The following is a 26,320-nucleotide window of genomic DNA, read 5'->3' as shown; positions in this document are numbered from 1 at the left end:
AATAAATCAAATAAATAAGTAAACAAATAATTAATTTAAAACAAATAAATTCATTAAATTCATTTAAAGGCAATTAATTTAGTTAAATAATTCTTTAAAATATAGGGGTATTACAATTATCCACATGATATATATATATAACATATACATATAATTATATATATATATATATATATGAATATATACATCTTCCCATGGGCATAATTCTACATAACTTATCTAAGCCTTCTCCAATAAGCGCAAACCCATTTCTTTGGGTTAAATAACTCCAAGCCCAAAACATAATTAAATTAAAATAAAATAAACCAATTAATTAAAAAAACAATGACAAATAAAACACATTAAATAATTTAAAATAATCTAATTAACCAATTTAATCAAATAACCACGTAATTATTTAATAGGAACAATTAGCCGAATAAAACAATTAAAATGCAATAAAAATAATAAATTAAATGCTCTAAAAATTAGGGGTATAACAGAAAGTCAGTGAGAGTAAGTTCATTTTTCTAGTGTTGCATGTTGACGATATCTTACTTACTAGTAGTGACATTGATATGTTACACGAGACTAAACATTTTCTATGTCAAAGTTTTGAAATGAAAGATCTTGGTGAAGCCTTAGTTGTCATTGGCATAGAGATTCATCAAGATAGATCTCGTGGGATTCTTGGATTGTCACAAAGAGCTTATATTGAAAAAGTTCTTAAAAGATTCGATATGCAACACTGTAAAGGTGGAATTGCCCCTATAATAAAGGGTGATAAATTTAATAAATTTTAGTGTCCGAGAAATGACCTAGAGTTGGAGCAAATGAAAAACATTCCCTATGCATCTGCAGTTGGGAGTTTGATGTATGCTCAGGTTTGCACACGGCCAGACATATCATTTGTTATTGGTATGCTAGGTAGATACCAAAGTGATCCTGGCATGGATTATTGGAGAGCGTCATAGAAATAAGGTACCTACAAAAGACAAAGAACCATTTACTCACATATAGGAGGACCGACATGCTTGAAGTGGTGGGTTATACAGACTCTGACTTTGCTGGTTGTCAGGATAACATGAAATCCACTTCAGAATTTATCTTCATGATGGTTAGAAGAGAAATTTCATGGGAATGTATTAAACAAACACTAACAGCTTCATCCATCAGGAGGCAGAGTTTATTGCATGTTATGAGGCCACTTGTCATGCACTATGATTACAGAACTTCACCTCAAGACTTATGGTGGTAGAGTCTATTTATAAACCATTGATGATTTTCTGTGACAATTTTGTTGTAGTTATATATTAAAGGAACAACAAGAGTTCAGGGAAATCTAAATACATAGATATTAAATACCTTGTTATAAAAGAAAGGATTCAGAACCAATTAGTGTCTGTTAAGCACATTAGTACACAACAAATGATTGCTGATCTCATGACTAAGGGTTTGCCGCCTAAGTTATACAGTGAGTATGTTGCTCATATGGGTCTTATTGATATCTTTGATTTACTTAGTGTGAGGTTATATTTGACTCTATTATAAACACATTTGTATTGTGATCTCAATTATTTATATTCTATTATCCTAATATATTTCGTTTTCCATATTTGTACACGTGTGTATGGAAAATTATAAGTGTCCTTTATGAGACATGATGTGTCCTTATTGAGACACGGTAGGACCAAATCATGACATAATACTTTATTGTTTAGAATATGCAGTATTTATGTATAATCTTGAAGTTGAGTGTATTAATGTTTGTGACCGTTGAAGTCCTATATTATTAAATAATATAATGATGTCCTTGATCCAATATTAGCATACCCGAAGGGACTTCATTCAAGTTGTATGAAACAAGTGATTTTCTAAATATAGATAATTTAATAAAAAGTGTGCACACCAACATCGTTTCAAAAATATTTTTTCAAAATAAAAGATTAATAATAATTATAAGACCAAGTGGATGAATGTAAAAAAAAATGGTCTTCTTATAATAATTAATCTTAACTTTTATTTTAAATGATTTTATAATTATCCATATTTAAGAGATGTGATGTTGTATCATATAACTACAGTTTAATTTATAATTGTTACTTATTTACAGCGCGTGTTGGTTGATGGAACCAATATGTCTCCTTTTGGCAGAGTTGAAGAAACAGTCACAGTCCTTTATATATACATGAAAGAAGTTTTGAAATACATCATTCAGTTTAGAGGGTTGAAGAGCGTTTCCTGCAACATTTGATCTCAAATACAAACTGCTGAAGATGGCTGTTATGTCTTCTAAGAACGTTTATACATTGGAACCATGTATTTTATTATTGTTGGCTTACACTTCATTGAAGACCCATTTGGTCGATGAAGTCTGCTGCAGGAGGTTGCGATTGATCGGTGATTTAGGTTGCCTTTCTTTCCCGCCCGAGTTTGCTGCCCTCAAACAGGTCGTCGCCTACCCTGGTTGCCTTGCCGGAAAATGAGATCGTAAGAGAGTGTAGAGAGAGAGAGGTTCTATACAGGTTTTACAGAGAGATAGTAAGGCAGTGTTTGGAACTACCTTTTGGCGATAGTGTAAGGCAGTGTTTGGCAAGCATATGCAGTTATTATGAAAAGGTGTTATGCTGTCGCAATTCCATTGGTTGTTCAGATTGCAATTGACAAGTCAGCAATAGCATGCCACTAAAACAATAAAACTGTGCCATTTCAATTTGGTACATGAGCAACTTCGATGATCTTTTGTCCTTCAAATGCAATTTTTTGATAATTTAAGAGGCAATTCTTAGTTAAGGGGGTTTGTTAGAGGAAAGAGTAAAGTGTGGTAGGGGGTTTCATATATGATAACCAATATCGATTCAGTTACCAATTTATAATAGTGATACTATTAATGAAAAAATGTTATATTTTCCCACATATTTGCTGTTATGTTGGTGTGTCAAATTTAGTCTGTTAACTTAAAAAGGAAGGGAAAAAAAAAAACTTAAAAAGGAAGGAAGATTCCGACTCACCGACTGTAAGCTGGACCTCACAAATCCTCCACATGGATTAGAATCCTCTCTTGTGGAACAGTAGAATCTGTTCCCTCCTGTTCGCACTGTTCAGGCACTATAGCGGTGGTAAAAAGGTCCAAACAGGACTTTGGGTTAAAAAAGTATATATACACACAGATACATATACAAACAATACACACATAGACGAAATTATACATACATACATATACGAAATTCCACAAATTGAAATTCAGGTTTAAACAGCAAATTGGAAATTCTGGAACAAATTTAGCGCCTCTTCTTCTAATCTTCTTTCTTCTTCTTCTCTCCCAAATTTTCTTCCTTTTTTCCAAATTTGCAATTTTCGCTCCTCTTCGTCTAATCTTCTTTCTTCTTCTTCTCTCCCAATTTTTCTTCCTTCTTTCTAAATTTACAATTGCTTTCTAAAGGTTTGGTTGAACGTCGGAGAAGAGGAATCTACAGTGACGAATCGCCTCTTCTAAATACGATTTTTCTTCCTTCTTTCCAAATTTACAATTTATTTCTAAAGGTTTGATTAAACGTCAGAGAAGAGGAAGCTACAGTGACGAAGGTATAGCGTCTATTCTTAATCTTCTTTCTTTTTCTCTCCCAAAATATAGAAAGAAATAAATTGGTTTTTCCTACATTATCCCAGCTTTCCTTAATTTTGTTCTTTCCAAAATTACAATTTCTTTGGAAAGGCTTGATTGAACGGTGGGGAAGAGGAATGTGCAGTGTCGTGTGGTTGATTTAAGGTCGAGGAAGACAAAGCTACAGTGTACTGGTTTTGTAAGTGAATTTGTGAATCGTATGACATTGTGTTTCATTCGTGTTGTTTGGTTATTCTTGAAGTGTTATTAAATTGTGAAAAATTGAATCAGAAATTGTGAAAATTATATTATTAAATTGTGAAAAAGTTATGATATTCTATATTATATATTATGTTTTAAACTTCCAATTTAAGATGTTAGAATAAAAATTCCAATGTATTCTTGTAATGCAGTGTTTTATTCGTGATAAACACTACAATATATTTGGGATATTCTGTATAATAAGAAATGAAGGTTTTACACTTCCAATTTAATATGTTAGAATAAATTTTCCATTGAATGAAATGTAAGTTTCCATTGAGAGTTATGATTGTTCATTATAAATAACTTAGCATGGTTGTAATGTTTTTCAAAATAAGCTGAAGTCCTTCTCATCATTTCCCACAAACTAATGCTCCCACATTTCATCATTGTCAGTTACACAAATGGGAAAAGTAAGGAAACAAATAAACAATGAACTAAAAAAAGCTTCTTGACTAAATTAGATATATATATTAATAAAAGAGTGAAGGAGAAGCAATTCAGATTCTTTTCACCACAACCTTCTGTTGTTGTTGGTTGTAACAGTGATTTGGATTTGAAAGTGTCCATCTTCTCATGTCTATTGACATTGATAGTTGGCTTGTTCATGTCCTTTTGACCCTTTATTTCTATCTTCCCCTTTTTCTTCACCTTTGTCAAGAAGTGATCACTAAGTTTTGAATTAAAAAGTCACTGTGTCATTCTATGTGTGTGTGTGTGAGAGAGAAAGAATGGGTTCTCTGGGACTTGAAGTTGCAAAGAAAATAATGTAGCTCTATCCAAAGGTCATGGGTTTTAGTCCTTGTGAGAGATAGAGGCATTATTTTTGCTACTCCAATGGATTTGTCTATGTCTTTGGGGTATGTATCTTTCTTTAAAATAAGAGAAATTAACTTGTTATTTTATTTTTTTGCTTCTGATTATTCATTAATAATAATTCTATTTGGAGTGTATTTTCTTTGATCATGATGTTTGGATTCCTTTTCTTATTTTACTGAATTAACTCTGTTACTATCTGTGTGGTAGCTTTCATGATGTTCTCTGGTTATTCTTATTATTAGTATTATTATTATTAATTTTTATCTATTTAGTTTTCAGTTTTGGGTAAAAATTTATGCTCTTTTTTGTTCTAGTCTGTTGGTAAAGTTATCTTTGGCTAATAACATGTGCACTTTCTACAAATGTTTTAGTTTTTTCATATTCTCTCTTTAATATTTGTTTCTTGTTGGTTTGTCTTTGTTTTAATTTGTCAAATTAGTTGGGATGTTGTTTGGTTGCATGATTAGCTACATCACACTACTACTCTTGATTTCTTGACATGGAAATGTTTTTCCAATTCTTATTGTTATTTCTTCTTATACTCCTAACTTAACATGGTTGTAATGTTTCTTAAAATAAGCCGAAAAAAGTTTGCAAGTCCATGTTTGATTTGGAAAAAGTTAAATGAATAATTGAACATAGTTGTAATTTTTATTAAAATAGAAGGCCCAAAAAGGTTAGAAATGCATGTTTGAGTTGGAAAAAGTGAAATAAATCATTTATTTTGTTATTCGTAGCAAAATTAAAATATGTGCAGTTGAGGAAGTTGGTTCTCTGATACATTATACTATCTTAAATTATGTTAATAGGTCAAAAAATATTTCCAATTAATAATTCATACCTACAACATAGCCCTTCGTTGAAATGTTTTTTTTTTTTTTTTTTAATTGTAGGTTTCTGATTTGAATTATTGAAATAGAAGAGGTATTAAATAACATCGAAGACACCACATATACAGAAAACTCTCCTATTGCAGGGGTAGATGTCGTAGAATGGAAACCAAGAATAGGTATGAAGTTTGAAACTGAGGAAGAGGCATATGATTTCTATAATTCATATGTCGGTCGAGTCGATTTTAGCATTCGCAAAGAGTATTTTAATAAGAGCAAGAAGACTGGTAAACTGTCATCGAGATTGTTAACATGTTGCAAGGAGGGTTTCAGGGGTGACGACATTCGGAACAGTAATACGAAGACTCCCAGGGCCGAAACACGAACTGGTTGCCTTGCTCGAATGCTTATTCAAGTTTCCAAGTATACGTATAAGTTTGAATTTACAAAATTTGTTGAAAGCCACAACCACCCATTGATGATTGATGAATGCATGCACATGCTGCCGTCGCAACATAGAATTAGCCGCGTTCACTCCATTGATTTGGAATTGGCTTCTGAATCAGGAATAAGCCCTCGGAATTCATATGAGTTGATGGGAAGGCAAGCTGGTGGAAAAGAATCAATCGGGTACATGAAGTTGGATTTGCTAAACCATATAAGGACCCGAAGACAAACTAAGCTCGAATATGGAGATGCGGTTAATGAATTATTTTGAGACTCAGTCTTATGAAGATCCATCTTTCTTTTATTCTTTCATACTTGGATAGTGATCAAATGATCACTAACATATTCTGGGTTGATTCAAAAATGATAGTTGATTATTGCAATTTTGGAGATGTAGTAAGTTTTGACACAACATACAAAGTTATACATGGCAACCGTCAATTTGGAAGTTTCTTGGGGTTGAATCATCACCGGGAGACTGCTGTGTTTGGAGTAGCGTTCATGTATGACGAGACTGCAGAGTCGTTTATCTGGTTGTTTGAAATATTTTTGAAAGCAATGTCTGGTAAAGCGCCAAAGACAATCTTCACTGATCAAGATGCTACAATGGGAAAGGCATTGATGCAGGTGATTTCAATTCAGATCTTCACTCTTTGTATTTCCTTTTGCATTATTACATTGTTATATTATAGAAAATAATTTTGCAGGTGATGCCAGGGACAAAACATTATTTGTGTGTTTGGCACCTAATGCAAAATGCACAGAAGCATCTAGGGTTCTTGTTTAGACGTGCGCAAGGCTTTAAGAAGATGTTATCAAAATTAATGTTTCAAATTGAGGAGGAGGAAGAATTTACCAGGGAATGGAATTTAATGATAACGGAATATGGCGTTGTTGGTAACATATGGTTTACAAATCTGTTAGGTTTGAAACATAGATGGGCCATGACATTTATTAAGCGTGCCTGGTCTGCGGGTATCCACAGCACACAACTGAGTGAAAGCTTCAATAGTTGCTTAAAGGCATACTTATCCAGTCAACTAATTCTTCTAGATTTCTTCACACACTTTGAAAGGCTGTTGTCCGACAAGCGTTACAAGGAGTATGTAGCCGAGAATGGGTTGCTCCACAATCTACCTCAACTGAAAACAAACTGTAACATATTAGTACAGGCGGCAAACCTGTACACAAAGGTTATATTTAATAGTTTCCAGGAGGAGTTCTTAGCAGCTAGTGCCAGTCAGAGGATCATTGGTTGCAGTCCCATTGAGGGCAACGGAGGCTGTGTTTACAAAGTCGTTGGTGAGGATGGAATGCAATGCGACGTGACGAGGACATCAGAAGATGAATTGTTATGTTCTTGTTGTAAATTTGAAAAGGAGAGTATTATGTGCAGGCATAGTTTGAAAATCCTAAATGAATCCATGTTCGCCAATACATTGCCTCGTCGATATATATTAAAAAGGTGGACTAAAAGTGTAAGAGATGGCAGCTTGGAGGAAAATCTTTCCGGTGAAGTGATTGTCGATGCTGAACCAAAAATTGAGGTTAGGAGACGGCACAGGGTACTTTTTCATACTATGACTGAAATTTCATCCATTAATCAGAGGATAAGGACGGATACAATGATTTGTTAGTAAAAGCCATGGAGTGGAAAAAAAATTACCCAATCAAGTTGTAGGCGTAGGTTTGCTGGGAGGAATGCAATTTATAGTGGTGGTAAAGGCAAAAACCAATATCACGAGAGCAACATAATTACTGACAAAATCTCCAATGGCCTCATGTGTAAAGATACACGGAAAGAAAAATTTAAGAGGTTAAAACCGACCATGGAGCTAAAGAGTCACAATAAGACAAAATCAATGAAACGAACAGTTCAGCTTTAGGTACTTTTATCCCCTTACTGTTTTCCAAGTAGTTTCATAAGTAATACCAGTTCTGTGTATTAAATTATGCATACGTAATACTTCTCACAATTGTGTTGTAGAATTGCAATGAAGGCCTTCAATCCGGAGAGGCAGGTGCCAGTACTCATAGTGGAACAATCCCCTACCACGTGTTAGTGAATGTGAGTATTGTTACATAACTATTTTCAACACATTGCATAACATTTGTTTTTTTTTTTTTTTTTCCCCCTAAATGATACGAGTGTATTGAATATAAACAAATATTACATGGAGAGAAATGATGGCATACCCTCATTAAAACAAAACATAGTCCTAGAAATGTTTCCCTCTCAAACACCTAAACTACAAAGCAATGGAAAGTTACAAAATGTCTTGGAGATGAAGTCCCATCACATTTAAAACTTCCCATAAAATACATTTAGCTAGATCCTTAGGTGCTCTTGCAATCTTATCATGCAATTTGTTTGAACTTGTTTATAACATAAGTAACACCTTGCTGCCAATGCAAAGGGTTGTTGTTGGAAGAATTGTTAAGTAATAACTAATAACTGCTCTTTGCATAACTAAGACTGAATGAATAGACCATCTAGGTCTAGCCCCACACCAACATAAGCCAGCCCAATCCACCTCTTCAATTTTCTGTCTGACAGCTTCCCTTGCTGCTTAACATGTTCATTATGGCTACAAGTTATTATCTGGTTAAATGTTTTACAACATTTATTTTGTAGGGCTGTGAAATTCCAATTGAATTTCTTAATGAAGACAGTTATATGACGCCACCACAACGTTTAATGCATCAGATAAGGTTTTCGCAACCACCTGGTGAAGTAAGTACTCCATTAACTAACCAGGCAAGTTTGCTGTTAAGATGGAACCAACATATAAATTGCAATATACAAAGTTGCATAATTATTTAATTAATTGTTTATAATATATAAGGAAAAATATAAAATGTTACAGACCTTTGTTGCCGATTTATGCAATTCCAATACCAATTATTCATATGATGATTACTTCAGTGATGGTTTCAGAATTGATAAAGTACGTAGTTGTCCTCATGAACTCAATTCATGCCACTATATTTTTGTTTTTCATTTTTTTTCTGTGTTGTCATGGTATCTAATTTGATTGGATTTTGCAGTATGATCATATTGAAAGATAGCAGATTTAAACAATTGTGAATCAAGTGTCAAGCGAACGTCCGAAATGCTAATCGCGGAGATGGATCGACCAATTCAATGACTCTTTCATACTTGACAATCATTACAGTATGTATTTCACATTGTTTTTATATTGTTGTTTATTTAACTCTGCTTAATTGTTGGTGGCTTTTATAACAATATCGGGGGGTTGGGGAAATTTGTATAATGTTCTGTATTATGAAAATGCATAATAAGTGGTTTTGATCATTTATTATGCAATTGAGCATACTTTTAACATATGAGTGTAACTCAAGTATTTCAATTGAGGCAAATGCATTGAAAATATTTGTAAGGGCCAAATTAATAGATTACAAATACAACAACATTGTGATCCACTTATGCAACTACATATGTAGCAGTTATCCTAATACTTAAATACGTATATTCGTTATAATTTATGGGAAACATCGTAATAAATTTGTAAGACAATTTCGAAGGCCCAAAGGAAACTCATCCAAATATAACTCTCAGCTGATCATTTATGCAAATATATATGTTTCATTTATCGTTAGATTTTTATAGAAAATATCCTTAGTAGTTGATAGAAAACATCCCAATAAATTTGTAAGATAAATTCCAAGGCCCAAAGGAAAATATCCAAATATAACTCTCTACTGATCCATTTATGCAAATATATATATCAGATTTATCCTTAAAATTTTATAGATAATATCCTAACTAGTTTATAACAAAACATCCCAATAAATTTGTAAAACAATTTCCGAGCCCAAAGGGAAATCATCCGAATATAACTAACTGATCCATTTATGCAAATATATATATTCTATTTATCCTTATATTTTTATCGATAATATCGTTGTAGTTTATACAAAACATCCTAATAAATTTGTAAGACAAATTCTAAGGCCCAAAGGAAAATCATTCGAATATAACTCTCAACTGATTCTTTTATGCAAATATATATGTTCTATATATCCTTGTAGTTTTATAAATAATATCGTCACTAGTTTATAGAAAACATCCAAATAAATTTGTAAGACAATTTCCAAGGCCCAAAGGAAAATCATCCGAGTATAACTCTCAACTAATCCTTTTATGCAAATATATATGTTTCAATAAATCCTTGTAGTTTTAGAAATAATATCGTCACTAGTTTATAAAAAACATCCCAATAAATTTGTAAGACAATTTCCAAGGCCGAAAGGAAAATCATCCGAATATAACTCTCAACTGATCCATTTATGCAAATATATATGTCGTATTTATCATTAAATTTTTATATATAATATCCTTACTAGTTTATAGAAAACATCCGAATAAATTTGTAAGACAATTTCCAAGGCCCAAAGGAAAATCATCCGAATATAACTTTCAACTGATCCATTTATGCAAATATATATGTTCTATTTATTCTTGTATTTTTATAAACAATATCGTCACTAGTTTATAGAACAAATCCCAATAAATTTGTAAGACAATTTCTAAGGCCCAAAGGAAAATCATCTAAATATAACTCTTAACTGAGCCATTTATGCAAATATATATGTCATCTGTATCCTTACATTTTTATAGACAATATCGTTACTAGTTTATAGAATGTATGCCAAAAAATTTGTAAGACAATTTCCAAGGCCCAAAGGAAAATCATCCGAATATAACTCTCAACTGAGCCATTTATGCAAATATATATGTTAACATTATACTTAGATGTTTATAGAGAATATTCTTACTACTTTATAGAAAGTATCCCAATAAATATGTAAGACAATTTCCAAGGCCCAAAAGAAAATCATCTGAATATAACTCTCAACTAATCATTTATGCAAATATATATGTTTTATTTATCCTTGTATTTTGAGAAATAATATTCTCACTTGTTTATAGAAAAAATCCCAATAAATTTGTAAGACAATTTCCAAGACCCAAAGGAAAATCTTCCAAATATAACTCTCAACTGAGCCATATATGCAAATATATATGGTAATTTTATCCTTAAATTTTTATAGATAATATCCTTACTTGTGTATAGAAAATATCCTAATAAATTTGTAAGACAATTTTGAAAGCCCAAAGAAAAATCATCCAAATATAACTCTCAACTGAGCCATTTATGCAAATATATATGTTAATTTTATCCTTAATTTTTATAGATAATATCCTTACTAGTATATAAAAAAACATCCCAATAAATTTGTAAGACAATTTCCTAGCCTAAAGGAAAATCATTCAAATATAACTCTCAACTGAGTCATTTATGCAAATATATATGTTAATTTTATCCTTACATTTTTATAGATAATATCCTTATTAATTTATAAAAAACATCTCAATAAATTTGTAAAACAATTTCCTAGCCCAAAGGAAAATCATTCAAATATAACTCTCAACTGAGCCATTTATGCAAATATATATATTAATTTTATCCTTAGATTTTTATAGATAATATGCTTACTTGTGTATAGAAAATATCCCAATAAATTTGTAAGACAATTTCAAAGCCCAAAGGAAAATCATCCAAATATAACTCTCAATTGAGCCATTTATGCAATTATATATGTTAATTTTATCCTTACATTTTTATTAATAATATCCTTACTAGTTTATAAAAAACATCATAATAAATTTGTAAGACAATTTCCTGGCCCAAAAAAAAATCATCCAAATATCTCTCAACTGAGCCATTTATGTAAATATGTATGTTAACTTTATCCTTAGATTTTTATAGATAATATTCTTACTAGTTTATATCAAACATCCCAATAAATTTGTAAAATAATTTCCAAGCCCAAAAGAAAATCATCCGAATATAACTCTCAACTGATCATTTATGTAAATATATATGTTCTATAAATCTTTGTAGTTTTATAAATAATATCGTCACTATTTTATAGAAAAGATCCCAATAAATTTGTAAAACAATTTCTAAGGCCCAAAGGAAAATCATCCAAATATAACTCTCAACTGAGCCATTTATGCAAATATATACGTTAATTTTATCCTTAAATTTTTATAGATAATATCATTACTAGTTTATAGAAAACATCCCAATAAATTTGTAAAATAATTTCAAAGCCCAAAGGAAAATCATCCAAATATAACTCTCAACTGATCATTTATGCATATATATATATGTTCTATTTATCACTGTATTTTTATAAATAATATCATCACTAGTTTATAGAAAAAATCCCAATAAATTTGTAAGACAATTTCCAAGGCCAAAAAGAAAATCATCCAAATATAACTCTCAATTGAGTCATTTATGCAAATATATATGTTAACTTTATCCTTAGGTTTTTATACATTATATCCTTACTAGTTTATAGAAAGCTTCCCAAAAATTTTGTAAGATAATTTCCAAGGCCCAAAGCAAAATCATCCGAATGTAACTCTCAACTGATCCACTAATGCAAATATATATGATAACTTTATCCTTAGGTTTTTATACATAATATCCTTAGTAGTTTATAGAAAACTTCCCAATAAATTTGTAAGACGATTTCCAAGGCCCAAAGCAAAATTATCCGAATATAATTCTCAACTGATCCACTAATGCAAATACATTAATGACATGGCAATAATGTATTGCCATGTCATCAAAGTAGTGGGATGGTGAAACTTCCAAATTACCTTCCAAAGGAAGCTTTGAAATTGTTGGTCAACAACAATTATTCTTGGCCAGCCACCTATTTGGCTTCCAAAAGAAGCTTTGTAATATACTTGGACACTAAGTATAGTTTTTGGCTATAAATAGCCTTGCAGTCATTCCATGAAAAGCATCCAACCAAGAGACAATATTTATACAGCTGAAGAGAGTATATTGGTTATGTGTTTGTGAGAAAATCCGTTTGTGTGTGCAATTTTCAAGTGTCAGTTGAAGTTTGTGTTTGGGTGGGTTTTTTCTGTTTATGTAAAACATATACTGTTTGGGTATTTCTTCTAATTATTTTTATTCTATTTTTTTTTGTCGTCTTTATATTTTACTTCTAATTATTTTTATGGTAATTATTTTTCCAAAGTAATTAGTTTTTCTCTTCTTCTCATGAATTGAACCATTTTCCTTCTAACCGACTTTTTACCTAGTTTCATGGACTAAACAATACGTCACGTCCTAATAAACTAGTTGTATGCGTAGGTTTTCAAATTATTTTTATTCTATTTATTTGTTGTCAAATACATATTTTACTTTGAATTATTTTTATGGTAATTATTTTTCCATAGAAATTAGTTATCTCTTCTTCTCATGAATTGAACCACTTTCCTTCTAACCTTGTTTGTACCTAGTTTCATGGACTGAACTGCATGTCACGTCCTAATAATCTACTGTATTCTGAATTATTGTCAGACTTCAAGAACATCCAAATAACTTCAACTAACCTACTCATTTATTGCATTTAAGAAACGTCCTCCCTTCATGCCGAATTGCAGTTCATATTTTAAATGCAACTTATTCTTCTCACAGCAAACAAATTAACAAGTATCTAATATATGGTCCACAGTCACTTGTTTTTTACTGTAAATAGCACGAACTCGTCTAAAACCACCAGGCAACCAAATATATCATCAAGACAGCACGCCCAAAGTAGTTTTGGCTCATGAGCTCCCTAAAGAGGAAGAATAGTGAACCCTCCTCCTCCTCCTCCTCCAGTGAACCTTCTCCGTCATCCTCCTCCTCCTCCTCCAGAGTATTTACTGATGAGAGTGAATAACCTATATTGAATTGAATTAGGTCTGTCGGTTATGCCGCGCCATGAGATGAAGATTCCACCGCCTGGAAAGGGATTTCCAAGACGAATCTGACTCTGCCATAGTGGAGGTGCTGGGGGATACAAGTGACTCAAACGCCTCCTAACCCAAATATTGATCATTCTGTGGTTTTTCTCATGGTGCTCTCAGTGTGTGATATTCTGCTTAGTTTATGTGTGGATGACATGTTCCATGCCTACTATATCCCAACTTTTGGTCATTCTGTGGTTGTTGTGTGGTTCGCTCATGGTGCTATCCATTTTTCTTGGGTTATGGGGGAGAAGGTTGGTTGTTTTATTGGGCTCTCTGAGCCATTCAGGTCTTTGGTTTAGGTTGTTTTTTACTTCTTCGGATATGTAAAATATAAATCCGCAGTAATGGTTAACTTACATATATATGAAGTGTGAACTCTTTTATTATGTGTGATACTTTCTCTTTCAATATGTGTGATACTTTCAGAACATAAGTTTACGCAGGTTCTTATTTTCTGAATTGTGTGAATCATGATATGTTTTTTAGATGACAGACAATTAAGTAGAATGGGTACTGAATTGCTGTCAGTGTGGTAGTTTCCATTTAAAGGTTGGAAAACGGAATATATTCTTGAAATACTGTGTACAATTAATTGCGAATTGACTGGGTAATGAATTTCTGTCAGTTACCATTTAATTGATTACATATATGGCGGTTACCATTTAAAGTTTCCAAAATGGAGGAAGGGTTACCATTTAAAGGGAGGGTTACCATTTCAAGAAAGGGTTACCATATAAAGGTAGGGCTACATATTTAGACAGTTAGATTAAACTTGTATTCAAATCGGACTCCTCTTAAAAAAAAAAAAAAACTGATTGAACAACTCTTATGGAAATAATGCTGCAAAATACGATTGATGAAGTGGTTGGCCGAATTGATGCCATATGTTTCAACTCTTACCATGACAAGTATAAGTGGTGAGTTATTTGTAAAATATTGCACTGAAGTTTTGACGCTTTACTGGTTTTTTATCATTCCGAGATTTAATTTATTTAGGGAACTATAACAACTTGGGAATGCACGTTGGACCACTTCACGGGACCATTATGATGTAGCAGAGCAAATACTAGCAAGTAAGGGCCCACAGCATGTAATCGGAAAGAGGCGTATCTACTTACAACATTGTATTGAGTGTAGGAATAATGATGCACGGTTTATAAGGGGTGTGGTACGATTTCTACAATTTTATATTAAGTATTAATTTTCATAAATTAATACTTTACAAATGTAAATCATAATATATGTTTGTGCGGTTGTTGTAGGTTGAATGGATTGTGTATAACCAAAGCAAATGGTTGGCATTCCTGCGTAGAGGTGGACTTGAGTGTACATATGTCATGTGTATTGCGTTATTGTTTGGAGACGAAGTAAATAAGGAGGCCAGAATTAATTTATTAAATGTGCTATGGAGAAATGAACAACTCAGGGGAGCGTTGAAAACTGCGCGAAAAAAAAATGCTTACAGTGATTCACAAGGGGAAATGCTGCAATAGTCGATTCTTTGAACATATCCCTCAATGCTGTGAAGAAGGCAACCACATGAACTGGCGATGCTGGATTCTAAACGAAGAAGTCATTACTTGCCATCATTATTGGTGTGATTTCAATGTCATGGTGTTGCAAGGAAAGCTTTCAAGTAATTATATAGAATCATAAAATTCGTAGTAAAAGCCCTTAAATGGTTTATGTGAAATAAATGTGATGTATTAGACTTGACATAAACGTTATGGTGTTGTTAAAATAAATTAAGGTTTGGAAGATGACATATTTATTTTGGCTTATTGTTTGTATTCGGTATACATATTGTTTGCCTCTCCTCTATTCACTACTCATCAAAATGTTCATATGTCCTTACTATCCTCACTCAATACTGCAACCCGACGTATATATAGAAATTCCTAAATTTGTTTAAATTGTTAACTGATCAAATTATGAGGTTTTGAAATACAAAACTCCAAATGGGTTACCGTTGCGTGGCGACTGTTAGTGATCGTTTTGGTACTTTGGTAACGTTACAAATACAACCCCTATAAATTTGGACTTTCCTATATTGCAATTCCTAATTTCCCGGGCCATCAATCTTCATCGTTGAAGCGTCTTAGTCAAATACACCTTCTCAGTTATTGGAACTTGTAATCACGAAGGTACAATGGCTTCCTCATCCAACAGTCGTGCAAGTCAAAGAAATTTCAGGCCAAAGAGTATGTATTGCGGATCGACAATCTTCTTCTTTGTTTGCAGGCGTGTTTTTTATTTTTATTTTCTTCCATTCTTTTCGCTATTTTTTTTTTACTGATATTGAACTTATATTGCAGCCCATTAAATTCATTTTAATTTCTTCTTATGTTTTATTTTCGACTTCCAGGTGCCATCTTCCACCCAACCACCCAACCACCTACAAGACTTAAGGTATATGCATAAAACTTATTGGTGTCGAGATGAACGTAATATGGCAGAGATTAAAATCACAGGGAAAGAAGGCAAAAACAAAGGAAAGCTGTATTAAACGTTGCGGCTTCTGGGAATGGTGTTACCCTATTTCAACCAACATTGTTTAAAGTATAACTTCAACTAACCTACATGAATCACCATTTTCTCAGTCCATGGGACAAGATATAAATTTGGTGGATGATGTGGAGGATTTAAATTATGAACGTCCAATGTATGCTTCAACTGTGAGACTTCTCGAAACCAGCAATGCAAATGTGAAGCTGCTAGCAAAGTTTGGGTTTTTTATGACAGCCTTATGTTTTTTTGTTAATTGTAATAATTTTTCTTCACCTGTGATGTGATTATGAATTTCTGGGCTTTACACTCATAAATGATGTGAATGTTCCCTATAAATTTGTAATGACATTTTGTACAAGTTTATCAAGCTATATGAATAGTTGTCCTTCTTAAGTTTTACCAAACAACAATTATATAAAATTATTTCCATTATACCCGTCAGAGAAGTAAACCCTAAAGTCAACAAAATTACAAATTGATTGGGATGCTTCTTAGAAATGATGAACGATAATATCTATATAACTATCAGCATAAGTTACACATATGTATTTGCATAAGTGGATCCCTTAGCGAGGTATTTTGATTGTAATAGGAATATTGAATTTATCCTTATATTTTTATATATAATTTCAATAACAATTTTTATTCAATATCCTAATAAATTTATAAGACAATTTCCAAGGCCCAAATGAAAATCATTGAAATATAACTCTTAAGTGATACATTTATTTTTCCATATGTAATATTTATCCTTATATTTTTATAAATAATGTCGTACTACTGTGGAAGCTTAACCATCATAGTACATTGATGAATCAGTTGAGAGTTATATTTGGATATTTTCTTTTGGGCCTTGGACATTGTCTTACAAATTTATTGGGATGTTTTATATAAATTATTACGACATTTATGTATAAAAATATAAGGACAAATGAAATAGCTGTATATGCATAAATTATCAGTTGAGAGTTGTATTTGGATTGTTTTCCTTTGGGCTTGAAAATTGTCTTAAAAATTTATTCCGGTTTTTTATGAGACACTTATGTTAACTTGTAATTATTTTTCTTCACCAGTGATGTGATTATGAATTTCTGGGTTTTACCCGAATGGATGATGTGGATGTTCCCTATAACATATTTAAAACATTAATTTTAAGGATTAAACATTGAGAACAGTATATTAAACGAGATATAACATGCAAATTGTTTTGAAGTAATTACAACTATGACATAAAGGATTGTAGGTTCAAATTTTAAACATGCTCAAACTCATAGTTCTAAGCTTTCTTTATTGCTCTTGTTGTTTCATGGAATCATGGATGAATAGATACATAAATGTTCCAAATTTGAAATTTTATATCATCATATTAAAACAATCAAGTTCGTACACCCAAATGTTCACTTAATTAGTGTCAGAAAAATAAAATTTAAATAATAATAGATTTTGGTGACTAAATAAAAAAAATAAAAATAAAAATAAAAAATTTGCTATATCGTGACCTTAAAATTGAGAAAATATGAATAATCACCAATTTTAAAACTTAATTGCTAGCAAGTGACCATCTGATGTGATAAGTACCTTATTACATGGGTAGTTATATAATAAACAGTACACATATAGGATTAGCACATAAAAATAACACCCATAATCAAACGGGGTCTAGAACACAACAGTAGCTAAATAACAAAGAATTGGATAATCAAAAACCAATAACAATTAACTGGCTTCCAAGTAAACCACAAATAAGAGGTGAGAATTTTCGAACCCTCATTTACAAAATTTGTTAAGTACAAACATATCATGGTCTATAAAAGAGATAAAAGACATATTCCAAAACTATGAACTGAAGCAAGCGTCCTTGGATTTTTGTCCGCATACAACACAAATAAGGTCTAATGATACTCTGGAGCTAACCCCCAATATTCTGGGACTTGTTCAGGATAACTCCCTCATACTTGACTTCAAACCACTTTATGGCATCCTCCTTTGTGACCCTGTGCTAGATTTCAACGGTAGACTTGCACCTACGACAACGCCTACACTCGATAACCTGGCAGTTCCACGACAACATAGAAATCCATACTGTAAATGCCAGTTGAAGGATCATACCTGAAAGTTGAAGGTAGAATATCAAACAAGAATCAAAGATACAAACAAGTTGGTACATCTCTATTTCATAAGAAAGCATGGTTCTATATACAATGAGGTACAAAAAACTCAACCAACCCAATGATGAACTTGAAAAAGGTCTTAACATGTTTCAATATAATTCAGATTAAAGAATCTGGTCCGAGATTGAGGAAAGAAGATAAGATCATAATATCCTTCAAAATGATGACGAAATAAAACTAAAAATATATGCATACATACAGAAATCTTGGATATAGAAAGTGAACAAGCCAAAATACACATAAAACTGTAATTATATTAGGATAGGGAATCCACAAGTTCATCCAAATAAAATTAGCGAGAGTAGACTAATATTAGCGAAAGTAAACTAAGTTTGTATGGACATATTGAATGTAGACCCAATGTTGTGCCTATTAAAAGAGGAAGAGTTGTTTGCCTAAAAGGCAAGCGACACAGAGGCAGACCAAAGCTTTTACAGATTGTGCAATTCTACAATCTAGATTGCAACTTTAACATTACAAGGGCTGCCGGACTCAATATAATAGTAGAAGACAACAAAAACAGCTTCTTATCTAACTATCGACACTCCCAAAAAACATACCTTCCATTATTCAGTCACCTGAACCCCTTTTCTTAGATTTCTATATTAAAATGGTTTACCATCAAAATACGTGTTGTAATTAACAGACAGTCCATGGAAATAAGATGTCTAATAATCACACAACTCTTATGGATATGGATTAGCGGAAAGGGAAAGGTGATGGGGAGATATGCATTTTACAAAGCACCTTAACTATTGAATTATGTCATGGTCCATTTTGGCATACAATAAGACACACCTATACATAATCATCTGAAATTGATCTTATAATCTATGCCTTTAAGTTGATCAAGACATGCTCATATAACACTGTCAAGTACTGATGAATAAAAAACCTTGCATATAACACTGTCAAGTACTGATGCAACATAACATGTCATTCATTGAAATGAAATAAAGTTATGAAGAAAGATCTGTTACTTGATTCCAAAACTAGGTGGCAACAGCGTGCACCATTCCCTCAATAACCAGGAACCCTAACTCTCAAATGTAGTTGGCAACACCATGCACCATGACGCCATAACTTCTTTTGATTACTTCAATAAAATTAATTTCATTTAGGACACCATCGTAGTAGTAGTATTTCCTTCATGGATAAGATCAAAATATGTTTCATACTCCAAAAAAATGGTTACCTTGTGCATTTTGACAAATAAACAAATAATTAATTACCATGAAAGGCTGGTAGCTTCTATACTGTCAAATAAATTAATAAAACATGTAATCCACTCATCAATGTTGTTCTCTTCATTCCAAAAGCACAAATATATTAAGAGGCGTATGGTGCATATGACCCGAATCTCATATATCATTGTTTTATAGTTATAAGTTCTTTGTGCTTAGTTCACGCAAAACAGTGCTTAGTTCACAACTTCATAATTATCTGTGTTCAGCAAATATTCATTAGGTTAAGCCAATCTTTAGGTCAATTAATTTAATTTTTCCTATTGTATGTTCATCTATACTTAAACCGGAATAATATTTATTAAGGTAGTACCTGTGAAAGATGATGAGTTTCATGGGCAGGGTCATTTGTGTTTGCTTAGTTTCATTCCAAGCAAGGCCTAAGTGACCCACTCTCAAAATCTTCCTTATAAATACAGCGTTGACATCAATCATCTCCTTCAACTTTGGCAGCCTTATACAACACCTATCGGACTCTATTCCTAGGATGATCTAATAGTTCCACAAGAACCTCAGAACGCATTGGCTTGCAGTTTACCTGTAATATTACAAAATGTTACTGCCAAACAATAGTACAACTTGTACCTTATGTATTTTACACATACATAGAAATAATAATGATAACACTACTTACACAAAATTTTTGATTGAAGTTAGAACTATTCCAGAACTGCATGTACCTCATAACCAACACACCACAATTATTCCTGATATGCAAACAGTATTTAACTGATCTACTCAATAAGGGATAATATTGGATTTATGATACGGTGAAAAAAAAAATTATTATGCACTTGTATTGAAATATATGTTTACATACAAATCAACTTAGAGAGGGATTTTATGGTCTGTCTTTGTTATGTAAGCTGGCCAGTTGTCTTCCCCCAGGGCAACCGCAACAAACTCATTCTGTAATACACATCAACCTGAAGTAAGTATGCATTTTTTATAAACCAAACTTTAACAAATGTGGTTGATTTCATTAGATAGATGTCTACCACACAATCCCCAAATGTTTTGTATTTGTACGGTCGTCCAATTCCACATAGGTAGTCCACTACTTTGTTGGGTCGGTTGACAACGAGTAGAAACCAATGTTTGTCAATGATTGCAGGGAAGAATAACTATACGGTAATGAACATAAAGTTAGGGACAACAAAACATATTGGTCAAAAATAGGACGATTCAATCATTCGTATTTAAAACATCTTTTACTTTACTGTAATGCACAACAAATTACTCTAAAATCATTAAACTAACTAGCTCGGAATCCTTGAACACTGTCGAATCTTGAAGCTTACATACTTGTTTGTATTGTTCCCAGACTTTTTTTATCAAAGGCATGCGCTTCTCTGCAGTGTCATATTTAATGACATTGTGTTGATTCATAAACTGGACAACGCAACTATCAAAATAGTAGTGCTTCACATTCCCTCCTTGCTCTTGGTTCATCAGTATTGCCCAGAATTTGACAATCTAATTTCACAAATGCAATTGTAATAGGTTCATCATATCATAACCGTAAACATACATATCAATTAATTGAAAATGAACGCACCAAGTTCGAGATCTAGTTCGGGTAAAATAACTCGTGTATGTCCGTCCTTGTAAGATGCATATCGTACATGGAAACCAGAATTTCACTAACAAATGTACAGGGTATTTACAAATTAGTATACGTGCACTAAGACAATTGTTCTTCGTAAATAATAAGGCCCAAAGGAAAATATAGTGAACAACAATATATGGACTTAGGAAATTCACAAATGTGGGTTACACTTACCCTTTATCTTGATCATCACCTCGCGCAGCAGCATAACTTAACAATTTTTTCTGCTTTGGAGTCAATTTAATTTTCTTACTATCCCTCGATACCTATGGAGAGAAGCAATATGGTGCAGGGTTTCTGCTCCTAGTACCTCTTCTGACTTGTTTCACCGCATCCTTCCTTTTACCGTGTAAACTTTGTGACGAAATATCAATGACTGAAGAACTGGGAGTTATATGTGCTGCTCCTAGGTTCTTCTCTAAAGCCATGCCCACAACGTCATTCAACTCTATCCTCTCATCCTCATTTAGTAAGTCATTGCTGGTGGGACTAAAGTAGGCATGATCTGTACCGCAACATTCTGTTTCCTTACCCCTGTCAACAAAAGAATCAAATATTTCCCTCTCAACTTCATTTTCAGAATTCAGTGGCACATCTTTGTCCTCAACGGACACTCCCCCATCTGCTGTAGAAACACTTGGTTTTCCTCCAGCCCCTTTCGACTTTTTTCTTACCAATCTCTCCATTTTTTTCACCTTCATCTTCAACATTTTCCTGTTTTCTGCTACTCTTTCCATTTTGTTGTGAATTTCTTTAACGCAACGCTACATACAAAATTGTAATTGTTGTCACTGATCAATTGCATATTCATAATTTCATTAATACTCATTAACCGTAAAGTAATATATCATTACCTCAACCTCACTTTCCGAAGAACTATCATTGTCTTTTTCATCTCTAGACCACGACGATGATGGAGATTAGGACACATTCGCCTTGAGAGGAATTAACTGTTCCACATAAATATTTCGAACCAAATGTACGTAAGCAAGGAAACGGTATCATATACAACAAAAATTGGAAACTTGCAAATACTTGTAAAATTTAGTCTTATACCTAACCCATTCCAAAACCTCCCATTTTCAACTCCCATTTTAAGCGTTCCCGTACTAGGGCTGTGTCCCAAAAAGCAAGACTACTTTTTTCGCTCGTGGTCGGATAACAGGGGTATTCCATGTAATACCCTAATATTTTTAAAGGATTTATTAATTAAAATAAATTAATTATATATATTTTGAAAATGATTTGTTTAATTTAATTGTGAGTAATTGCTTTTATTTTTAAGTAGGTTGCTTTATTTAATTAAGTGTGTAGATTAATTATCTTATTTTAATTAAATTATATTTCGTAATTTTGTTTGTTAAGTTGATATGTTGTTTGATTTGTGGATTGCTATGAGTGAATTGTTTATTTGATTTGTATGCATTTAAGCTTGTGTGTATTATTTATTTAATAGGTTTAATTTAATGGTTTTATTTATTTAAATTATTTGGATTGGGTTTAAGGGAAGTTGGACCAACGGATGTGGTTTTGGGCTTGAAGGAAGCCTTGTTGGGTTAATTATTAAAGGCCCATGGTTATGAAGATATTTAATAATTGTCTTTGCATATAAATATAATTAATAAATATAATTAATTAATATTCATTATGGAGGGGTATATATGTCAATATATATTGAGATATATAGGTATATATGATTTATTTAACTAATGATTATTTATGGAAGGTATTTATATATATAATACAATATATATGTATATAAATATATATATTATTTAAAGATTATTATATTATTGGAGGGTCCTAGTTGGAATAGGATTTGGATTTTAATGTGTATAAATATACACATAAGGTTTTAGGGTTAAAAGTTTACACGTTAGAAAAATAAAGGAGATAGAGAGAGAGGACGAAGAAGGGCTGACAAGGAGGAGATCGAATCTGAGGAAGACATTTGGATTGGAAGAGATAATTAAAGCTTGAAGTGTCGGTTTCATTTTAAAACCTTCAGGCAAGTTCTTTTCTAACTCTCCTCTTAGGACCCATAAGTTTATCACCTCGAATATCAATGTTTAAAATTAATTTATTTGTGTAAAAATCATGATTAGATCAGAATAAATAAAAAAACATAAACTGCTATGTTTGATTTTTGGAGTATTGGATTTTAATTAATATACATATGTGTTGCATATATTTTATTAATTAATTTATCGGGTAATCTATGCCCTAATAGGGTTAATTAGGGTTCCTTGAGTTTTCTGGAATTTTCTATAATTTTCTGGGATTTTTCTATATATTTTATGAAATTTATTAGACTTATTTATTTATTTTTATTTATTTGGGAAATTATATATATATATATATATACTATTTCTATATATATATGCGCTTCTGTGTAAATCAGCACATCCAATAAGGGATGCGATTCAGTGTAGCGCATCACACAGCGCTATGGTGCGTACAAATCAGGACCATAGGTCGGTCTTGATGATAAAAGGCGAATCCGGTATGGGTGTGTACATAGGAATACGATACACCCTAGATCTAGGCCATTGTGTGGAGTAGATGGAAGGGAGGATTATCCAGTGCATCGCGGTGTATAGAGGTCTGATGCGCGAATTCATCTGGATTGTAGATGAAGTCTGGTCAACACAAGTTTAATTCGGTGTGGAAGGGTGCACCCAAATGCAGAGGCCAGCCAATCAGAAGCAGCCACACACGCGCCGAGTGTGTAGTAGGCGCGTGATAGCGCGTAGACACTCCTGTCAGTTAGTGGCAGCGCGTGGAAGTGCGTGAGCATAGTTTGGGTGAGTGAGGAGGCGCGTGGGGGCGCGTGCGGAGGTGTTTGGGGTCCCAGAGAGATACTGTGGAGTTCGGTGATGTTCTAGATTGGGTTTTAAGCTTATTAGTGTTGAAATCAACCCACAGAGGATGTGTTACTTGTGATACCCCTCGGATCCGAGACGTGGGTTGATCAGGCCCAGGCCCAAACCCGAGGGAATATCAAACAATTAAAGTATTTTAAAGCGAACACAGATGACAAAATGAAGTAATAAAGATAGAATAAAACTGAAAGAAACATTTATTATAAAACCCTTCATGCATAACTGAAATAATAAAACTCCAATCCTCCCAAAACTTCAAGGTTACAACTTGGGAATCCACTGGTGGACCCCTAACCAACAGTTCAACTGAACTGAAAATTTAAAATAGAAAATGCTAGAAACATCGAGAAAAAAATCCTACGTAATCAGATGAATGTGAGACTGTCCTTAACAAGCACGATCAAGCTCTAAGGCTGGAACCGTCCTGTACCTGAAAAGAATAATAAAGGAGTGGGTCAGACCCACGAGCAAGTTCTAATCTAACTGCAATCCATACAATGACCTGATACGTAAATACACCGTAGACACATCACAATATCTATCTAGTCCATAAGTATAAATATATCCACACTAAGGGACATTCACTAGTTTATAATAGGGGTCTCAACCTGAATAGAAGGCAACATGCGAATACGCACCTAAAGGTGGGCATAAGTACCTAGACCTAACAGGATACACCTCAACCTATTATAACCAGCTACGCATCCACCGCATATACGCACCCTAACCAACGAGTCTGAGACTCAAGCTCAGCTCGTGGTACCATAAACATATATATAACATCCATCCAAATCCAGGGTATGTAGTTCAAATATTTAATAAACTGACATACAACCAACCAACTGGTTAGTCACTCAACTTATTCAGTTGATGTGACTTAACCTCCGTCCATCAATCCAAGAAGCCACTCAACTTAATTGCAGTTGACATGTCTTAACCAAAATTAGGATTCAACATTTATAAATCCATTCCTTAAATCCGTTAGGTTAGGTTTAGGTGTTTGGAGCTAAACCGTCACCAGTATGTCACCGTCCCATACCGGTGCATACTATCCTCCATATCCAGGTAAATTACAATGTATGCATAATGAACAAGTAATTTACAATCCAAAATCACCATCCAATTAGTTGCAGAAAAGTATTTAAGATTTCAGCAATTGAAATCCCAAAATTAAACCATGTAGTTGCAGGAAACAGTTTAATAGTTTACACAACTAGCATCCAAAGCATGCATAGACCCAATCCAATATATCAATGACTCTATCATGCATTTAGAACAAATTCTATAATCCTATTATAGTCCAACAAATTGCTAAATTAACCTAAACAATTTATTTCGTCCCATCCAATAACAGTGTACTAAGTCATACGCTTTTATACTGTTTTATCCTTTCTTTTAGAGACTTAAACCATGCATCAACTAGTTTAATCACACTTAGAATCACGTAATTAAATCCTCTGAAAAGTCCCCACAATCCACTAGAAGCATCCCAAGGCTCAAACAGTGTCCAAATTACCAAACAGTGCCTTAAAACTAAAAAATAAATAAAATAAAATCGTATATTGAAGAGGGAGCCTGCTCCAAATTTTGGGAGCAGGCTCTTTCAGCCTAGAGCCGGCTCTAGGAGTCCTTAGAGCCGGCTCTACTTGTTGTGGGAGCCGGCTCCCACATCCATAGAACCGGCTCTCACCTCCTTTGAGAACCTCTGTCCCCGTTGCTTCGTTTCAGTCCGTCTGTTCCCTCTCTGATCAATTTCTACCACTCTATTGGTTTCTAAAACTAATCTTAGGAGTCTTAATTTAGTCTAGAAGCACCCCCCAAGGTTGTTTACATTAATTTTGAAAACAATTATAGAGTTTAATTAAGCCACTTAAACTAGCATGCTTGGAAAACAATACTGGAACAGGTTTCAGAAACTTTCAGTTCTCTTCCGAACCCTCTGTTCCTCTTCACCACTGAACCTACGGATCTTATATCAATCCCAATAACATCCCCATGGTTCATTTACAGAGACTAAAAAAAATAATCCAAAGACTAGAGTTACAACAGAGCAACATGCTTAAAGAACAGAAAACTGAAACGAGCCATGCATGAACTGTAACAAAACGGTTTTTAAC

At 33.0% G+C, this 26,320-nt stretch overlaps 1 protein-coding gene across 1 annotated transcript; it reads left to right on the top strand.

The window, feature by feature from the left end:
- The first annotated feature begins 5,674 nt into the window (after positions 1-5,674).
- Positions 5,675-9,009, top strand: LOC132300910 (protein FAR1-RELATED SEQUENCE 5-like). Its single transcript, XM_059798217.1, has 7 exons — positions 5,675-6,123; positions 6,264-6,567; positions 6,648-7,505; positions 7,928-8,008; positions 8,576-8,674; positions 8,808-8,888; positions 8,989-9,009. Exons 1-7 carry the CDS (start codon positions 5,675-5,677, stop codon positions 9,007-9,009), a joined length of 1,893 nt encoding a protein of 630 aa, XP_059654200.1.
- Positions 9,010-26,320: the final 17,311 nt, after the last annotated feature.

Source organism: Cornus florida, unplaced genomic scaffold (genome assembly GCF_030987335.1).
Source record: "Cornus florida cultivar Cherokee Brave unplaced genomic scaffold, ASM3098733v1 CherokeeBrave_3.0.0_Hap2_Chr03, whole genome shotgun sequence".
NCBI lineage: Eukaryota > Viridiplantae > Streptophyta > Magnoliopsida > Cornales > Cornaceae > Cornus > Cornus florida.
This window is presented reverse-complemented; position numbering and strand designations above follow the sequence as displayed.